The sequence below is a fragment of the Manis pentadactyla genome, chromosome 8, assembly GCF_030020395.1.
Source record: "Manis pentadactyla isolate mManPen7 chromosome 8, mManPen7.hap1, whole genome shotgun sequence".
NCBI lineage: Eukaryota > Metazoa > Chordata > Mammalia > Pholidota > Manidae > Manis > Manis pentadactyla.
Genome location: NC_080026.1, coordinates 129,398,376 through 129,417,465, shown reverse-complemented (window position 1 = coordinate 129,417,465; position 19,090 = coordinate 129,398,376). Strand labels below are relative to the sequence as shown.

The 19,090-nt window shown below is 53.0% G+C and overlaps 1 protein-coding gene across 7 annotated transcripts in view; it reads right to left on the bottom strand.

The window, feature by feature from the left end:
- Positions 1-19,090, bottom strand: part of GRK5 (G protein-coupled receptor kinase 5) — a 204,280-nt gene that overhangs the window by 28,052 nt on the left and 157,138 nt on the right. For 5 of the 7 annotated variants that reach the window (XM_057506389.1, XM_057506386.1, XM_057506388.1 and 2 more), the window contains one exon: positions 9,182-9,298. The exons of the other annotated variants lie outside the window; for them this stretch is intronic. In XM_057506389.1, coding sequence (XP_057362372.1) covers positions 9,182-9,298 — 117 coding nt within the window. The remainder of the gene's footprint in view (positions 1-9,181; positions 9,299-19,090) is intronic. 7 annotated transcript variants of the gene reach the window in all.

Here is a 19,090-nt window from a genome sequence, read left to right as displayed (position 1 = left end):
AATGAGCAGTAATAATGTGTTTGGTTTAATGGCCATGGGTTTAAACTCAGTTTCTGGCTCCACATGAAGAGATTAAACGATTCCAACCAAAGCCCCTTTCAAGTGACTCCAGGGAGTGAAGCCTTTGCCAATAAGGGAGTAAGAGGCTGGTGGCCAGTTTGGGCTGCGAACTGAAACCAAACCTGCTGGGAGGGCGAGTGGGGCAGCTGCTTGCAGGGGCATTTCAGGGGCACATTCGTTATTTGCATCAGTGGAACGGGAGAGTGTTGGTCCTTCTCCTCCAATTCAGAGAAGTCAGCTGCAGAGGGAGACCCATTAAGAAGGTTCTGCCCAGCCTGCACGCACAGCCTGACACGCGTCATGTAAGAAAAGGGGGTCCCAGTAACTACAATCCATCCCCTGCAGCTTGAAGGCAGGGGAACTCTGAGGGGTTTTGATCTTGTCCCAGCAAGCTCACCCCTTCTGGTCCCAGGAGTGAGCTGGGGAAGGGAGGGGTGGGTCGCACAGGCCGGAGGGGACTCTGGCAGGAATGTCATCCTCACGGTGCTGGGGCTTGGGAATACCGAGGGACTACGGCTGGGCAGTGCAGTGGCTCTTTCTAGCAGGGACTGTCCCTCTGGGACCATTAAGAAGCTAAAGGTCTGGGTGGGGAGGAGGGATGGACACCGTTCTCCTCCATGTCAAAGATGTCCCCCTAATTTTTAACCAAACAGAAAAGGCCCCAAGGCCCTTAGCTATTTGCAGGGCTGAAAGCAGCCAGGAGAAAGGGTCCTGGTGGAAGTCTCTGGTAAAACTCCCCCTGGGCCCCTTCAGGCTGGCAGTGCTCTGAAGTGACGCTGTGTTCTTTGGTTACCAGATGGTCTCCCCAGGCAGCTCCAGCCTGCAGGCCTCAGCTCTGACACAACGCTGTGAGTTGAGGCACCACAGTCCCTTTGAAACGGGTGGGATGAGCTCGTACAGGAAGGAGTGGGGACAGTGCTTCTCTGCGAGACGCCCCAGCACGACGCCTGGCCTCCTGGTGGTCGCCGGCACCGAAGCCAACCGGCTGGCCAGCTTCAGTGTGACCATCTGCCAGTAAGTCCACTCTGCTGACAGTCAGGATGACGCCCAGCTGCCCTTCAGGAGAGCTCTGTGGCCAACTCCTGGGACAGCTTAAGACAGCAAGACATGCCTTAGGGACACAGTTATGTTCACCCAAGGCTGCTGACCAGAGAGCTCGCTCCCCTCTGGCCCGATGAGCAAGGACTTGGCTTCCTCAAGGAACCGTAGGCCGCAGGGACCACCCTTCCTGCCTCCGAAATCATGTCTGGAATAAGAGGATCTCATTTGCCTCCCCCTTTGGCTAAGGGTCCTTCCGATCTGTCCCCGCAGCTGGGGGGAACAGAGGTGGCACTGAAGCTTGGGTGTGCTTTATTCACTCTCTGGGAGTCTGCGCCTCTGGACGGAAGCCCCCTTCACCCGAGGGGAAGGAGCCTGCTCCGCCTCCCTCTTTGGAATGAGAAGATGACCTCCGTCCCAGAGGAACTCGGGCCCGCGCTTGCACAGGGCCAGGATGCCAGCAGCTCCTGCTGTGAGGACGGACTCGGTCCACGTGCTGGGCTGCGACCGCCCCTCGGAGTCCCTCAGAATGCTCGCGCCTTCTTACCGCCTCCCCCTACGGCTCTGCCTCACGCTGCCGCTCCTGAGGCTTGTGCCATGGGCTCCCCGCTGTCTGTGTTAGCCGGGACGTACACCCCAGGCAGCAAGCAGCGGAGGCACCACTGTGAATGGAAGGAGGGCGATTCTGTGAGATGGACGAAGGGGGTCTCGGTGGGCTTGGGACCTTCACTCTTCGCGGAGCCCCTCTCCTCCCATTTGTCCTCATCCCTCCAACTGTTCTCAGTGTCCTCATGCTGCCTCCACTGCCCTGAACTTCATGGCCCTGAACTTCGACACGTGGCCTAGGCCGGAGCTCTCATCCCCTGCTGCGTCAGAGCAGAAACCTCTGCCATGCAGGCATGGACGACCAGTAATGAGCCGAAGCACCGGCGGCCTCGGGATTTCTAAGAGGAGAGAGCTGGTGTGGAGGGGGACGCCTGGTTGGATAGAAGAGCTGAGGACTTGTCCTGAGCTGCATTTGTACAGCAATGGGTTGCAGTGAGCATGTGCTCGGTTGGGGTGATTTGAGGGCTCGCAGAGGTCCCTGACGGGAAGGCCCGAGAGCCCCTCAGGGCTACGATTGCTCAAGGCTTCTCCTCTCCCAGGTCACAGCTTCAGCTTCACAAGCGGCTTCTGCGCTTAACCCAAAGCAAGACAACCCGGGGTGTTTCAAGAACGGGGGTTAGGCTGGACAGGGAGGGACGGTGACGCGAAGGCATGGGCCTGGTGGGAGCATCTCTGATCCTCACCACGCCGAAGGCGCTGCCTCCCTCAGTGACTTCCCAGCACGGACCCTGACGCCCCAGGCCTACAGCCCACCCCCAGCTCCGCCTCCTCTGCCAGGTCGGCGGGCCCTGGCCAGGCCCGCAGTCTGTCCACAAGGTGGCGCTATGGAGCGCCTTGCTATTGCGCTCCACTGGGTGGACACCCCACAGGTAGACCAGCCTCCAGGCCTCCAGCACTAGGGAGGCCAGATGGCACACTTGAAATAATTACCGAGTGATTCATCTCACACCTGAGGAGTGCGACCTTTGCAGTAACAGTTGAGGGGGAAAGTGAGAGATCAGCTTGGGAGGGAGCCCTGCAGAGGAGGAGAGATGGACCTCGACGGAGAAGTGGGATCTACATGGCGAAGGGGGACTGACCCAGCAAAGGTCTGAAGGCTGGGTCAGCAGGGGGCTGCCGGGCGTGCTGCTCAGAGCAAGAGGATTCATCTAGACTATGCTAAATGAGCAACACTGGCTGACACGGTGCTGTCTCCTGGGAGGCTGGTTCTCACTGCTGAATCATCAGCCCCAAGCTGGCATCTGCAGGGCCGCTGACATCAGCTGCCCGGGGGCTGCACCTGCTCTCCCGGGGCACTGCTGTCTCCTCTGCACCGTGATGACTGGTAGGAGGAAGGGATATCATTTCCTGCATTTGTGAGAAACTCCACGTGTCTGAGAACCTTGTTTCCAAAGCATCTCCTGGCTTCAAAGTCTATTGTTTCAAGATGGTTAGAGTAGAAATGGGACTGATTGTATGTGGCCAGTGTCCTTGAGGCACCCAGGCACAGCTGGGCTATGGAAGGCTATTCAGAACCACCCCCATGCCTCCTTAGCAGCCGTGAATAGCCCTGAAGTAAGCATACCCGGTGTCACCCTTGCAACCTTCTGGAAACACATGTCCTATGCTTGTTCATAGGTTCAGGACCCAAGATGCAGCAAGAGGAGAAGATCACAGAGAACTCTCTTGGGAAGACCCTCTCAGGGCCTGGATGATTCATCCCACTCATAGCGCAGTTGGGGAAACTGAGAGAAGGAACCGAGAGAGTAAGGGAGCCCTCCAGGGTCACCCTGCTGGCCCACGGAGGAGCCGGGATCAACACGTGGGGGCCTCCAAGGGGTGGGAGTGGATCTGAGCTGCTTGGGCTCTAAATCAGGTGAGCCGAGCCAGGACATAGCGTTGGTGTCACTGATCCCCTCAAAACCATCTCGTCTCCGTTTCACAGTTGGGGACAAGCACATACAGCAGTCTCAGCCCTGGTACCTCCCAGCCACCTCTTCCTTTCCATCCCTCCCTCTCTGCCCTGGTTTTAAGAGATCTCTTCTCCTACCTGGACTACTCAGTATGCACCTCACAGAGCTGGGCCACCACTTGCTCTTGCACTGACACACGGTCCCCTAGGGAGTCCTCCCATACCACGCAGCACAGCCTGCACTGCCAAAGGGCCAAGTCCGCAGCCTTCTGGGATCTGGCCCCACATGCCCTTCCTGCCCTCAGCGTGCTGCTGCTCTCACCCCATGCCTGCTGTTCCCTGGGCATGCTCCCATTTGCAGCCACTGGGCCTCTGCTCAGTTCCTCGTAGGGAGCCCTCAGGCCCCCGCGGGCATACCCAAACCCCACCCAGTCTTCAGGACCTGCTTCCAACACCTCATCCAATGTGATTCTCTGAGCAGGCAGGACCTTCCACCCAATCCCACCTCCCAGTGACACATGCCATCATCATCATCATCATCACTGCCATTTCTTGAGCACCTACTATGTTAAGTCCTGGCAGCTTTACATCGGGTTATCTTTTTTAATCCTCTCAAGGTAAGTTTTATTATTATCTTCATTTGACAGATACAGAAATTTGGCTCAGAGAAGTTGAGTAACTTGCTCAAGATCACACAGCTAGCAGGAGAGAGAAAACAGGATTCAAGCCCGGGCAATCTGATCAGAGAACCTTATCCCTAAGTACCATCACGTCTTCCAAGGGTGCCATAGCTGCTCTTGGATTGCGTGAGGAGGATGTGACTTTGGTCTTGAAGAGCAAGCCCTTCTTGGAGGCCCATGGGGTCTGGATGATGAGGTGCAGTGAACTCTGCATGTTTGGCAAACACTATTTGTACAGTGCTGTCGTTCATGCCACACAACACACACACAAACACAGAGGCTAATGGCCAACATATGCTTCACTTCAACATATGAAAACATCCCACTGAGAAGCCCAATGCTCATTAGCAGTGGCTCCATCAGTGAACAGAAGGTCAGCCCAGGAGACTGTCCGCCTATCTCCAGACGCAAGCACTTGGGGCTTAATGATGTGTATATTTTCATATGTGGGCAGTTGACATTCCCTGCGTAAGCCATCTGCAGTTTCCCAATGTGGACAGACACGGCTTTCAGGAAAAGCTGAGCAGAAGGGAGGCAAGACACTGGGGGACAAAGAGATGCCAGGGAGTCCCCTTCCTTCCAGAAGGGGCTGCCCAGGGTTTGCACGTCCCATCCATACCAGGGCGGAGGCAGCTGTTTCTTGCGGAGGCCACCCCCATCTCTCATCCAGGACAGGAACAAGGGAGGGGCACTCCCACAGCCGTGCCCTGGCCACCGCTTGACCCTTCACGAGGGGATCTGCGTCAGCTGCAGGAAGCTCTGTGCAGAGCTGCCAGGGCCTGGCCGTGGGCAGGGGCAGGGGTGGAAGTCAGGCCTCCGACACGAGCCAGGGCCAGAGGCAGCTGTGGGTGCCCTGGGAGAAGGGCCGGCCTGGCAGTCACTGGTCCCTTGATGTGAGTGTTCCTACCGATTTATACTTCCGTTGCTTCCCAGAACAATCCCCTAAAGTGGGGCTCACTCCAGGGTCACAGATGTGGAAACTGAGCCGCAGGGAGCTCTCTGGAGGGCAGGGGTGTTGCTCACTCCTGTCTCATCAGAACTGAGAGCAGCCCTTGGTGAGCACCAAGCACTCTACCCATCGAACAATCAACAGTGGACCTGAGATTCCAGGCCAGGCCTGCTGGCTCCACATCCTGTAATCTCTCCACTCCACTCCACTGAAATGAACTGATGATGTCCCTGGCACATAGGAGGTATTCGATATATTTGTTGAACAAATGTGTGTGTGTGCACATACGCATTCACAGCCGGGAAACAGCAGGTAGAAAGCAAGGGGGAGTCTGTCCCTCTGAAGTACCTGCGTAAGGTCAGCTGGTCCACCTGCTGCCCTGGTGACAAAGAGTTCTTCGGGATTTTCTTACATAAAACCAGTTGGAGTGCCTTTCTCAGGCAGAAACCGCGGGCTGGAGGCTTGGGGACCGCTGGCTGGGGAGAACGTGGAGCTGCCCTTGGGACGAGCATCCCGGGCCCCTGGGCCCACGGACAGCTGGGTCTTTCCCATGGTTCTGTTGAAGCACACCCCTCCCCGACCTCCAGTAAATCCCTCCTTTGTTTGAGCAACTGGGAGTTAAGTATCTGCCACTTGCCACCAAGAATCCAGACTAATTCACCGTCTTCATCAGTAGAAAGGAAGGCCAGGTGACTAGAAGCACCCGCCCAGTGCCGCCCAGGACGCCGGGCCTTCCTCTCTCCTAGCTTTTCTCTCCCCCTCCACGACTTGACTGGTTCCAAGTTCTGTGAACGGACTCAGGCCAGCTCGCCCGACTCTAGGGCCAGGAACGGGCTGATGGAAGCAGGACTGGCAGGAGGTGGGCAAAGGGGTGCTTGTTCCATCCCCAAATCCTGGCTTGAACTTAAGCCTGCCTATACAATCACAACCAGAAGACAAAGGACAGAGTTTCATGAATGCAGCCCTGGACAGTGTTTCCCACTTGAGGGCTGATTTAAGGTCTGGCTGATAGGAAAAAAAAGCCCCATTCTTCTACCTTTCTAATCAAAACCTCCCGTGCCATGTGGAGAAACCACTGCTGCGTGCCCTGTGTCTGCCTGGAAAAGTTCCTCTCTCCGTATGTGGCCGGGCAGCACACAATCCGTGAGTCCCAAACAGGAACAGAACTGAAGCGAAGGGCAGGGCTTTGCTTTCTTGATCGCCAGGGGGAAATAAATCAGCGCAGCCGAATGCCTGTGAGCAAAAGGCCGTGGAGGAGGGCCTGACGTCCGTGTCCCACAGCTCCCGGCCCAAACTCCCCCAGCCCCTGCCACAGTGCCCCGTGGCCCACCTGGCTGTGGACTACATGGCCTGAGCACCGTGCCAGATGCAGCTCCACTGGGCAGAAAACACAGCTGGACAGGCGGCTGGTGGCCAGGGGTCCCTGGGTAGAAGCCAGAAAAATGACAAGTCTCATCGTGTCTCCTCTAAGGCCTACAGGAAGGTGCTGCTCACAGGTCCCCTTCGGGGGAGGCACCGTTTCCCATCAGGAGCAATTCAGCCTGAAGCACAGGAGGCACAAACCTCAGGGCCTGTACTTGCAGCCCTGGGAGCCCCAGGGTGCTCCAGGTGGGACGGGAAGCCAGGCCTCACCGGGGCAGCATTTTGACATAAGCACTTGTGGTAACTGAGATCTCAGATGAGAAGGACCTGAATCTCTAAGGCTCCAGGCTTCCATTGTCATTTTTTTTCCCATTCTCGGAAATACACACTTTTGTACCTGAAGGTCTATTCTTTTCCTTAATAAGGACAGTCTGCAAGTTATTTAAGCTTCAGCCCTCACAGAAACTGGCTCTTCCCTCATTTCTGACAAATTCAACTCAAAGGTGCATCCGGAGGGATGCCCACAAGTCCACCTCCTGCCTGACCACCACCAAGCCTTCAGGAAGCCGGAGACCGACCTGTGCCTTTACCTTCTGTGCGGAACAGCTGAGACCCAGAGCCTGAGGGGCTCGTGGGGCTTTCTGCGGCTTCTCACAGGTGGGGGAGAGGGGAGGAGGGCCAACGCCCTGGTGCTGCCGGGCAGCAGCCCGGCAGCAGCTGTAAGGCCCCCAATTCCACTCCAACACAGACACAGTGGCCCCTGGGGCAATGGCCTTGACTCCTTGGGCAAGGGTCTCTTGCACTGATTTGGGGGCGGCCTTGGGGGCTGCAAGGGATGGGAGCTACCTGTGCATGCACAGCAAGAGGCGGTGCCTCTGTGGCGACCCATCAGAAAGCAAGAAGCCATTGCTTCTCCCGCTGGGGTCTGAGCTGATTCAGTCTGTCAGCCACACAGGTTCCCTGAGTGTCCATTCTGTGCCCAGGTCATGAGCTCTACCCCAAGGACTGCAGAGATCAACTCATTTGGCCAGTGGCAGGAGTTCAAGGCTGGCATGGACAGAGGGTGGTTGAGTGTGGCTTAACCTCTCAGCCCCTAGGAGGCACAGCTCAAAGGGGTGGCCTCATGTCACAGGTGGCTTCATGGCTGAGGTGAGGTTTGATCAAAGCCCAGAGGACAAAGGAGTTTGTCTAGGCAACGAGGAGGATCCTTCCTCCTTTCAATCCCTCGTGTTTGTACCCTGGGAAGTATTCTGAGATGATCAGGACTCTGAAACAATCCACTATTTTGAATGGCAAAATTTTGACACTTTTCTGGATGCATATAAGATGGCAGGATTGCCTTTGAAGATCACTAACAGACAGCAGGCTCGGAGAGATCAACAACGGGGTGAGGGGCCAGGAGGTCAGGAAGTGCTGCAAGCAAGCCCTGCCTGGGAAGCGGGTTCCAGCTTTTTCTGATGGTGCCCTGCTGACCTGGCCTCCCCAGGTCTCAAGGTATCATGTTTCCTGGGTCGGCAAAGTAGAGAAACACAGCTCTTGAGAAACAGCCACAACCCTTCAGGAAAGGAAAAGCAGATTGGGGCTTAAAGCATCTTGACCCAAATTTCCTTTGTTGTTCAAGTGGCTTCGCAGAAATCAGGATGAAGGGTTTTTAGGGGTCAGGAAGCAAGAGGGGACATTTAAAAACACTGGCAGAGTTTAGCCAGGGGCCCTGAGAGCTGGGCAACTTTAATGAGAAAGAAAGGAAAATACACCAGTGACCCTGACCCAGACTGTGACTCTTTACGTCAAAAGCTAAAAATGATAATTATTAACAAAATGAAATGTGCCTGGATGTGGAGTGAGGGGCCAGCCGGGTTCTGTCAATTTGATAATGTCCGGTCACGGCCTGTGGGCCTGAAGGGTGGGATGGGAAGTGACACGCTGGTTATGCGGTCTAAGGACTGGCCTCAGGTCCCAGAGAGAAGTGGGGTTTTTCCTGGCATGTCGTTTGAATCCAGCCAACTCTGCTCTGGACCGAAGCAGCCACGTGCAGGTAACTCAGAGCGCAGCTCTTATTCAAAGGGGCTGGGGTGCAAAATGCTCACATTGGGGAGTGTCCCTCATTCTTTGCTTGTGAGATGCAAGGCCACAGCCAGCCAACTTCCCGTCTTCCAGAACACCCTCCCATCCACGGCTGCCAAACCGGCCTCAGTTTGAAATTGTGTTGGAAGTATCCTGGCCTTGAACATGTTTCTCCAGTGCAGATTTCACTCCATGGGGCTTAGGAGTGAAGGAGGGGCAGAAATCTCCTAAGATTCAACTGAAGCACCCCACCGACCCCCCACCCTCATGATGTCATTTCTCTGCCCAAGGCCCACAGATGGGGAGGGCCCGACAGGCCACACGGTGAGTTGGCCAAGTGCAGGCATCAGAGACCAGCGTCACATGCACCCAAGGTGGGGCTGGGGGGCTGTCCTCAGGAAGCCTGTGGCTGATTTCGGTGTCCAGCTACTCTGAAGAGAATTCTGGGCAGGAAATACCGTCCACACACAAGAACAGGGTCGGAGGCAGAGCTAGCTCCACCAGCATCAAAGGAACATCCAATTTTCTGACCTGGAAGGTCACAAGAAAAGAAAAGGGATCCAGATGGGCATGCTCTGGCCTGCCGTGCGGAGCCGCAGCTGGTACATCAGCTTCAAGGATATCAGGAGGAGCCGCAAAGAAGCCGGGCTGTGGGCAGAGAGAGTTTGTTTTCCAGGAAAGGTTGGTGGGGGAGAAACATAAGTATGCCTATTTGAAGGACAATTACACAGTCGCTAAAAATCCTGCAAGACTGTGACATGAGAAAATGCTAACGACACAGCTCAAAGTGGAAGTCAAGTCCCAGGCTCAGGACTGGTTGCTGGACAGGGGCCAGGAGGGAACCGCGTGTGTGCATCCTGCAGGGTCAGCCCGCTTGCCCTCCCAGACCCGCTCATCCATGCAGTACCTGGGAAGCTGGTTTTGGGGGATTTTTGTCCTTGGTTAACTTTTTGAGAAGACAACTGAGTGGAAGAGAAAGATCACAGGCTCTGGAACCAGACAGAGTGGGGTTATATCATATCTTCATTCCGTTTTTTTGTTTTTTTCCTTTTACTGTGATAAAATAGACATAGATTGCCATTTTAACCATTTTTTTTAGTGTACAGTTCAATGGCATTAATTACATTCATAATGTCAACCATTACCAATATCTTTTTCCAAAATTTTTCATCACCCCTAACAGAAACTCTGTATCCATTAAGCAATATCTCCCCATTTCTCCTTCCCATGAGCTCCTGGTAAACTCTAACAATCTACTTTCTGCCTTGATAGATTTGCCTATTCTAGATATTTTCTATAAGTGGAATCATACAATATTTGTTTTCTGGTGTCTGGCTTCTTTCACCTAGTATAATGTTTTCAAGGTTCACCCATGTTGTAGCACAGGCTGAACTTCATTCCTTTTAATGGCCGGATAATATTCCACTGTGTTGATTTACCACCTTCCGCTTACCCATTCCTCTCTTGGTGGGCATCTCGGTGTTTCTACTGCCTGGCTTGTGAGTAGTGCTGCTGTGGATATCTGTGTGCAAGCACCTGTTGAGCCCCTGTTTTCCATTCTCAGCTTTCACCCTCAATAACTAAGGACCTTTGCCCAGGGGAGAAGGGACAACTGTGTCCTACACAGGACTGTAATGCAGATGGGATGAGATAAAGGTGTAAAGCATATAGGATACAGTAGGTGCTTAATTAATATTATTTCCTCACACAGGGCTCATTAAAACCTGCCCTTAGCAAAGGGGTGTGAACAACTTAATGATTCAGCGTCACAAATGCTCAGCATATATAGATACATACTGGCTCAAAGAATAGGGGCCTCCGAGGGATTCAGGCCCCATGAGGCAACCTCTGCGGGAACTGGAAAACAAGTCAGGAAGCATGTCCTTCACGCACTTTCTCTCCACGCTTCCCACACAGGGTTGTGGAGGACCCAACGAGAACTGTTCTAGTCTCCTTTTCCAAGCTGTGCACCGCCGGGGGTCCAGCCTCTCTTGGGGCCTCATTTCCCTCATGTAGGAAAGGAGTTTGGCTTAGCTCAGTGGTTTTAAAACTGGGTTTCATGGAGCCATCAGTACTTTACATAAAGCCAAGGCCTGGGGAGGGAAGGGAGGAAAAAGGGGTCCTTGCCTCAAGCACAGCGATGTCTTTGCAGACCGGAAACCTGTAGCTAAAGCTGTTTGCCAAGACCCTTGTCTGGGTGGCCCTTGAGGTTCCCTGGGAGCCACGGCCCACCCCAGGCAGCCAGCGTCCTCCTTGGGATGAAACGGAGGAGCGGGATAGACGGGCTCTTGGGTCGTCTCTCAGTGTGTCAGGATCTCTGGAGACCTGGGCCTCAGTGCAGAGGGTGGCTCATGCAGCAGGGACCCTCTGTGGGCAGCGGTGCCATGCCCGGCACTGGGGTGAACTTGAAATGACCCAGGAGCCCTCGAAGGCACAACAGCACCCTAGCTCCCTAGTTGGGTGCTCCTGGGTCATTAATAATCCCTCAATCAAGAAGAGATGTGAGTGGAGCCCAGGGCACGGAGCCAGGTTGGGTAGGAGAGCAGGAAGGGGTAGGCTCTGATCAAAAGCACACACTCTGAAGTTTCAGCTTCCCCGATCCCAGCTGTGTGAATTTATGCAAGTTACTTGACCTCTCTGTGTCTTCATCTTTTCATCTTTAAAATGGAAATAATAATCCACGGGACAGTTGTGTGGATTAAGTGAATTATTTAAAGCCCTGGAACAGCGTTTGGCACACAGAAAGACTTGACCCTGAGACCACAGATTTCATCAATATTACAAGCGGTTGAGGGGGGTAGGGCCTCTCTGCCAGCATCCCAGCCACCTGCTTGCTCTACTGATGGGAGCCGAGACCCAGGAAGAGGAGGCATATCTGGCTGTGAGGAGCGTGGGCAGGTGTGGAGGCTCAGACCTGGGTTCGGTCCCCTCTTGGGCCCCAGCCAGATCTTGGGCAGTTGCTTGACCTCTTTGCATGCCCATGTCTCATCCTTCCAGGGAGCTGTCATGAAGACGGGGTAACAGGGAGGAAACATGATGTTCTAGGCACACACGAGCTGCTCAATGAATGCTAACTCCCTCTGCCTCACCCCAGGATGGCTAGTGAACACAAATGTGGCTTTATGTGTTTTTAATTCCTTTCTCTGCTGCTCCCAAAAATGGAACTCGAGAAACCCACTGCACTCGAGAAACTCCAAGAAGTTCCTCTCTCAGGTTTTCTTTTTGATCCTCTTCTGTCCTCAAGTCTCTCTCTGCAGTGCTGCGGCAGGAAACGGGCAAGGCTAGGGTGTACAGCCCAGCTGCCTCTGCAGCCCTGCCAGCTGCCCTGCCAGCTGCCCTGCCAGACCCTGCTCAGGAGCAGCCCGTGCAAAGACTCCAAGCTCACTGGATTCACTGACAACAGGACGGAGATGCTGTCCCCGGAACTGGGAGACAGATGCGGGCCAAGGATCCTCGCAGAGATGAGTGCTCGGTCCAGGACCAGTGGCTGGGAGCCTGAACCCCATGGAGGATGGCACAGGCACTTGGAAGGGAAGGATTTGCCCCAGCTACCCGTATTCTGTGCCCTGGGTTGCCCTGGACAACCACAACTTGGTCAGATGGTCAGAGAGACTCTAAGCTAACTCCCCCAGGGCCACAGACCCTGGGAAGGGAGATCTAGGGGTGAGCCTGACCCCTGGCCCAGCGGTCTTTACTCCAGGTCAGACTGTCTCTTCTAACAGGCAGCATGTATAAAACGCATCATAGCTGGGAAGCAGACAGCCTAGCATTTTCCAAAGACGTTGAGATGGTGTTGGGAGGTACAGGGACACAGTTAAATGATACTGATTCACTCAGTGAAAAAGGTGTTCCCTTTGCAATTCTCCTTCAGGAAACAGTCTCAGTGTGATGCTACCACCGTGCTAACACGTCTCTAATACTCACTAATCTCCCATCAAAACAAAGAGAAAGGAGGCTTTAGGCTCAGAGCCTCAGGCAGGCAAGAGTATCCAGCTAGGATTTTAAAGCCAACTTTTCCAGTTCCTTTTATTTATGACAAATCAATCCTGCTTTTCTAGGCATGTTCCTGATACCAGGTTTCCTTTTGAAACTCATTAATTTTAATTTCAACAGAGGAGCTGATTTAAAGAAAATGTTATATAAATAATTGTAAGGGGGCTATGGAGATAAGGTGCTAAGAAGATCCTTTGAGAAGGACTGGTGGCCATTAGCCCATTTGGGCCCCATATTCATCATCCCCACTACTCAGATGGAGAGACTGAGGCTCCAACGAAGCATAGCTGGAAGGTGGCAGAGCTGGGGCTCCGTGTGCCCCTGAGGACAGGGACTGAAGCCACGGACTGCTCTGACATGGGTAGGAGTTGCGTCCTGCAAAGCCAGCCAGCTTGGGTAGCTCACACGCCCACTGCTGTGTGGGTGCAGAGGGAGAGGCACTGGTGAGGTGAGCAGGGGGCCAGAGGCCAGAGAAAGAGGAACTTGGAATAATTATTGTTTCCTTTCATTCAAGCTCTTTACTTTTTAAAAGGTGGACGTTTTCCGGAGAGCCAAACAAACCCTAGGAATAGATTTCTTTTGTGCAAAACCTTGGGCTGATGGTAATTTCCCCTTAACAAGAACAAACTTCCCTGCCTTACCCTATCATTGTTTGTAGAAACAAAGAGGCAATGCCCAGAGAAAATATCCTGCCAGCGGACTGCAGCACTAAATGCCCTCCAAGAACTGCCTGCCTGGGGGCATTCCCAGCATCCCCCTGAGGATGCCATGCTGTTCAAGTAAGAAGGCTGCCCCAACCCACCTGTGCACCTCATTGTCTAGGCCCTTTCAACAGGACCCTCTGCCAGGTCTGAGTATCTCCTAGAATCCACTGCTACTCCCTAGAAAAACCATTTTGAAGTTGGGTATTACCTGCCAGGTTGTAGTGACTAGTGTGGGGACCTGGCATAGCTGCTCTTGGACCCAATGAAAATGAACCACAGCAAGATGTCCTACAAACACCACTGCCAAAGCAGGATACTCAGGGGCTCCCCTTAAGCCCTGTCTCCACTATTCTAAACCAGCCTCTTTTCTTTCCAAACCTCGGTTACCTGATATGTACTGTGGGTACTCGGATGCACAGCTTGGCGATCCAAGAGCAGGTCTGTAATATACCATTGCCGTGTTGGACACAGAGGGCTGAATGAACGCTGTCATGTCAACCAGAAGAAGAGCTGGAATATTCATGAAGGACTACTCCTGGCCCTGATTTTTCCAACAGGCAATGGGGTTTTGGTTCTCCAGAAGAACAGGCTTAATGTGCATTACGAGTTGTTTACTGTGTCCCCATATGTGCCCTGTTCTTCAAAAGCCCTCTTATAAGAACAGAAGAACAGATAAGACAAAGTAAAAATAAGTTAGTTAAAAACAAGCAATCAAAATGAATCTGAATTTCATAAATTAAAAACCTTCATACTTTAAAGGACACCATCAAGGAAGTAAAAAGACAATGCACAGAATGGGAGAAGATATTTGCAGCTCATATATCTGATAAAGTGCTCGTATCCAGAACATACAAAGAACTCTTAGGATTCAGCATTAAGAAGATAAACAGCCCAATTTAAAAATTGGCAAAGGATTTGAATAGACATTTCTCAATAGATATACAAATGGCCATTAAGCACATGAACATGTAGGTCAGGGTCTTTAGTTATTAGAGAAATTCAAATTAAAACCACAATCAGATACCACTTCACACCCACTGGGATGAATAAAATGAAAAAGACAACAGGCAGTGGGGCTTTGGTTCTCCAGAGGAAGAGGCTTAAGGTGCACTATGATTTGTTTTGGTGAGGCTGTAGCGAAATGGGAAGCCTCATACACTGATGGTGGGAATGTGAAATGGTGTAGCCACTTTGGAAACAGTCTGGAGTTCCTTGAATGACTGAATGCTGAGTTACCACATGACCCAGCAATTCTACTTCTAAGCATATACCCAAGAGAAATAAAAACATATGTCCACACAGAAACTTGTACATGAATGTTCATGGAAGCATTATTCACAACAACCTAAGTGGCCACCAACTGATGAGAAGATAAATCAAATGTGGTCTATCCATACAGTGGAATATTATTCAGCCAAGAAAGGGAATGAAGTACTGATACACACTATAACAGGGATGAGCCTGGAATATATTATTCTAAGGGAAAGCAGTCAGTCACAAAAGTCCACATATTGTATGATTCTATTTATATGAAATGTCCCGAATAGGAAAATCCACAGAAGCAGAAAGTAGATTCGTGGTTGCCGGGGGCTGAGAGGAAAGGGATATAGGGAGTGACGGCTGATGGGTATGGAGTTTCTATCAAAGGTGATAAAACATCCTGGAATCAGACAATGGTGACAGTTGAATGACTTTCAATATTTTTAAAACTACTGAACTGTATACTTGAAAGGGTGGATTTTATGGAATGTGAGTTTTTTAAATAACATAATTTTAGTATTTTAAAATAAAGTGTGTAGTAACGGATAACATACTGTTTTCATGATCACCTATTATTTATTATTATAATTAAGAATATTTTCTGAATGCCCATAATGTTTCTGGTGTGGGAACCTGGGAGGTGAGCAGTCCAGGTCTCCACGGAGCCCAGCACACACAGTGACTGGTGCTTCTCTGAGCTGACAAGACCTCAAGCGTCTATGGGGCGTGCCGTGCTCATGGCTGCCTCCCTAGCACTGCAGACTGGCCTGCAGCACAGACAGGGTTTTCAGCTTAGAGGTTGGGGGTGAGGAAGGTAGAGGAAGCAATATTTCATATGCTCGCCTGAATTTCCCAGCCTCCCTCGAAGGCCCACAGGGCTTAAGCCATGTAGTTAAAGTTCATGTTCCTCTCTCCCCCTCTGGCAGTGATAATGAGACATCTTCAAGATGGTGGAGTCACAAAAGCAGCCAGGACCCCTGGCCTTCACCCAGGAAGATGAAGACTCAATCCGATTGTGCTTGAGAAAGAAAGACATCCCTGCAGGGTGAAGCCCCTGAGAGCTGAGGTTTGCTTGTTATGGCGGCTAGCACTAATCATCCTGACTAATCCATTGCCTTTTAATGAGCCCAGACTCTCTGGCCAGCCTGTGCATCAGGGGGCCCTCTGGACTCCTCCTTGGCCTCTCCCAACTCCACAGCTGGAGTTCATGCCTGAATGATTTCCTCATTTGACAGCCTAATTTTGAAAGCACAGAGCAGGGAGGGGAAAATCAAATGACAGCCACTGCTGAGTGAGTGTCTGATATGTACCAGCTCCTGGGCTCTGGGACTTGCCAGTATTCATGACCTTCACCACGATCCTGCCCATCTGACAGATGCACAGCCCAAGGCTCTGGGAGAGTAAGTGACTTTCCCAGTCCATGCAATGAAACGAGGCCACGTCTGGCTTCCAACCCAGGACTGCCTAGTTCTAAAACTGCCTTCTCACAGCACTAGACTGCCTTTGTGTTCAATTTCCAACAGCTTTCAGCCCATACCAACGCCTACCCTGGGCTGGTGTTCTCTACTGGCCCCCAGAGTAAAGCTGGCTGTCTATGGGCAACGATCCAAAATTCTCAGCAGTGTCCAAGGAGTGGACTTTGCCCCTTGGGATCGAAGCATTTAAGCCAGGGTTTGAAGAGCATCATCCCACAAGGAACAAGAATTTGGCCTTGGGCATAACCTTTGACTTCAAGCAGGGGCTTTCCAGCAAGGCTCCCAGCAAACACATCATGTCAGACATTGGGGGACACAAGCCAGCTAAGTGTCAGCTTCCCAGAAAGAGACCTGAGGCAGGAGAGATGAGGGGGCCTGTGGAAGGAAGCTTCCAAGGCCCCCTCATCATCTCATTCAAACCAACTTGCAATGGCTGAGCCATGAGTCCAGCACTGTGTGGGGGCAGAGGACCCCCAGAGAGGGCAGATGCCATCACCTCTGCCCAGTGAGCTATTAACTCTGCCACCTGCAGCAATGACCCTCATCCTATGCACTCTGTCTCTCCTGGGGGCACCTACACCCACTCAGTGACTCAAGAAGAAAACCAGGAAGTTGCTTGGGACTCCTGCTCACTCCTGCTGCATGCCTGGCTATGCCCCAGAAGCTCCTAACCCCCAATGTCCTTGTACCTACTGTGGCTGCCCCGCGCGGTCACCCTCGCAGCCCCGGCGCCTGGGGCGGCTCCCTGGACGGTCTCCTGCCCCCTATCCTCCCCTCTCCCCTTGTCTCCTCTGCAAGGTCAGAGGATCATCCTGAGCAGCACACAGCATACAAAGCCCCAGCGGCTCCCCGCTGCTGTCAGGATGGCGTCGACTCCTCAACACAGCTCTGCAGGCCCTGCCACCCGGAGGGCCTGTGTCCCTACCTACTTTCTTGCTCCTACATCAGTGCCCACGCACACCCTTCCCTCCTCTGTACTAAGGCTTCTCAACCACAGCAACAGCAACATCTGGGGCCAGAATATTCTTGGTTGTGGGTCTATCCTGCGCGCTGTAGGACATTCAGCAGCGTCCCTGGTCTCTACCTATTAGATGCCAGTAGAACCTCCTCCCAATTATGCCAACCAAAAATACCTCCAGATCCTGCCAAATTGTCCCTGGGGGCAAAACATCCCCAGGTGAGAACCACTGCTCGGCACCCTTGCTCATGAAAGGTGCTTCTCCTCTCCTATGCACCTGGTTTCTTTTTCATCCTCCTGTTATCAGCCACATCGCCTCCAAGAAGCCGCCCTGGCTTGCCCAGGCTGGTCTAGAGGCAACTTCCCAGGACTCCTCACCCCACTTCCCTTTGCACAGCTCCACCACTGCTCCCTCACACTGCATTCCACCGATCAGCTGATGCATCACCCCCCCTGTAAGGCAGGCTCCTTGGGGAAGACAGAGTGGAAGGACTGACTTGCAGAAGCCCAACCGAACAATGTGCTCACAGAGTCCTGCTTTTTTTGCAGTTAAACAGGTGTCTTTATTGCAGGACTTCTCAGAGCTTTTAATATGCTCACATACCAGGTTAAACCTTACCGGGTGAGATGGGCATGCAGCACTGCACTCTCGTAAGTGACCACAGAGCCTCTCAAATGATCACAGTGGAACAGTCTACCCTTTGAAAATGCTGCTCAGAGCTGAGTCACATGAGCTACATCTTGAGGAGATGCCCAAGGGAAGGACAATGGATCTGGGGACAATGGCTCTGGGGGTTGTTGGGAGGCCTCAGAGCCGATGCTGGGGACTCAGCCATGGGCTCAGCCACTCTCCTAGCCCCTTGCTCCCCAGCCTAGGGGCATGTGCAGCACTGAGATGTGGAAAGAAAGGGCTTCTGAGAGTGACTACAGGAGGACTGGAAGGCAGTGCAAAATTTATTGGAGAAAAACAGTCGCCCCATGGGATTGCTTCAACCTCCCCCAGGCCCCTGGGCTATAACATATGGAGTGGTTTAAATTCTTTTAATTGAGGAGTACTTAAGGAAAAAATGTTGGCAGGCTTGGAGGCACTTGTAAAACTGTCTGAGCTGCCGGGGAGTCTGGGCCCCTTCCCTTCACTAGACGGAGGCTGCACTGAGGCGGGTGGGGAGGTCTGGAGGGCCCAGATTGGGGTCTGCTAGCAGGGGCTTCTGGGGGAGGTTGGCTGGCAGGTGGGGAAAGGAAAGGGTCCCCCCACAGCCACCTTGGATGGGCTGAAAGAGAAGGCTACATTCCCACTGCTGATCACAGCCAGACCGTCAGATGTGCTGGCCCGGGGCAGTGGGGACAGCGAGGGGCAGCAGTGGGAACAGTGCACCCCACACGGGCGAGATCAAGGGTTTGGGGAACACCCTGACCTGCGCGCAAACCCTGGTTATGTGACCTGGGACGGTGACAGCCCTCCTGAGGTGCGTCATCCTCATCTGTGAGATGGAGCCGTAGGACGATGCCATGAGGTGACAGCAACAATGGAGAGAGGGCACCTGCACACAGTGGGTCCTCAAAATGTGTCCATTGCCATTGTTTGGGGGGAACCCAAACAGGTGGGCAGCCCCAAAGGAGCTGGGTGGACAAACTTGAGCCACTGTGGAAAACGCCTTCGCCCAGGGCATCTGAAGATTGTCAGCTATGCAAGTTACTCCCCTCGGGGCCCTGGCAGGTACCTGTCAATAAGCCTGTCTCTCATTTCTCATAGGCTGGGACCATCACGGGGAGGCCCGGGGGCTGGTGTTCTTATCCCCCCAGGGTATTTACACCCCTCAGGGGGTGCTTCCTCTTTGTTCCTGTTCATGCCCACGGTGGTCATGCTGTTTCAAGTAGCAGCAAGATGAGAAACATCCGCCTGCAGCCTCACCACCACCTCAGGGGTGGGGACCCTGCTCAGACACGTCTCCTCCTTGACCACTTCCAACCTAAGGATGTTCAGAAGCCAGCAAGGCCTCTATCTGGAACAAAGAGGGGCAGGGCTGCCCAACAGCTCTGCAGAGGGCGC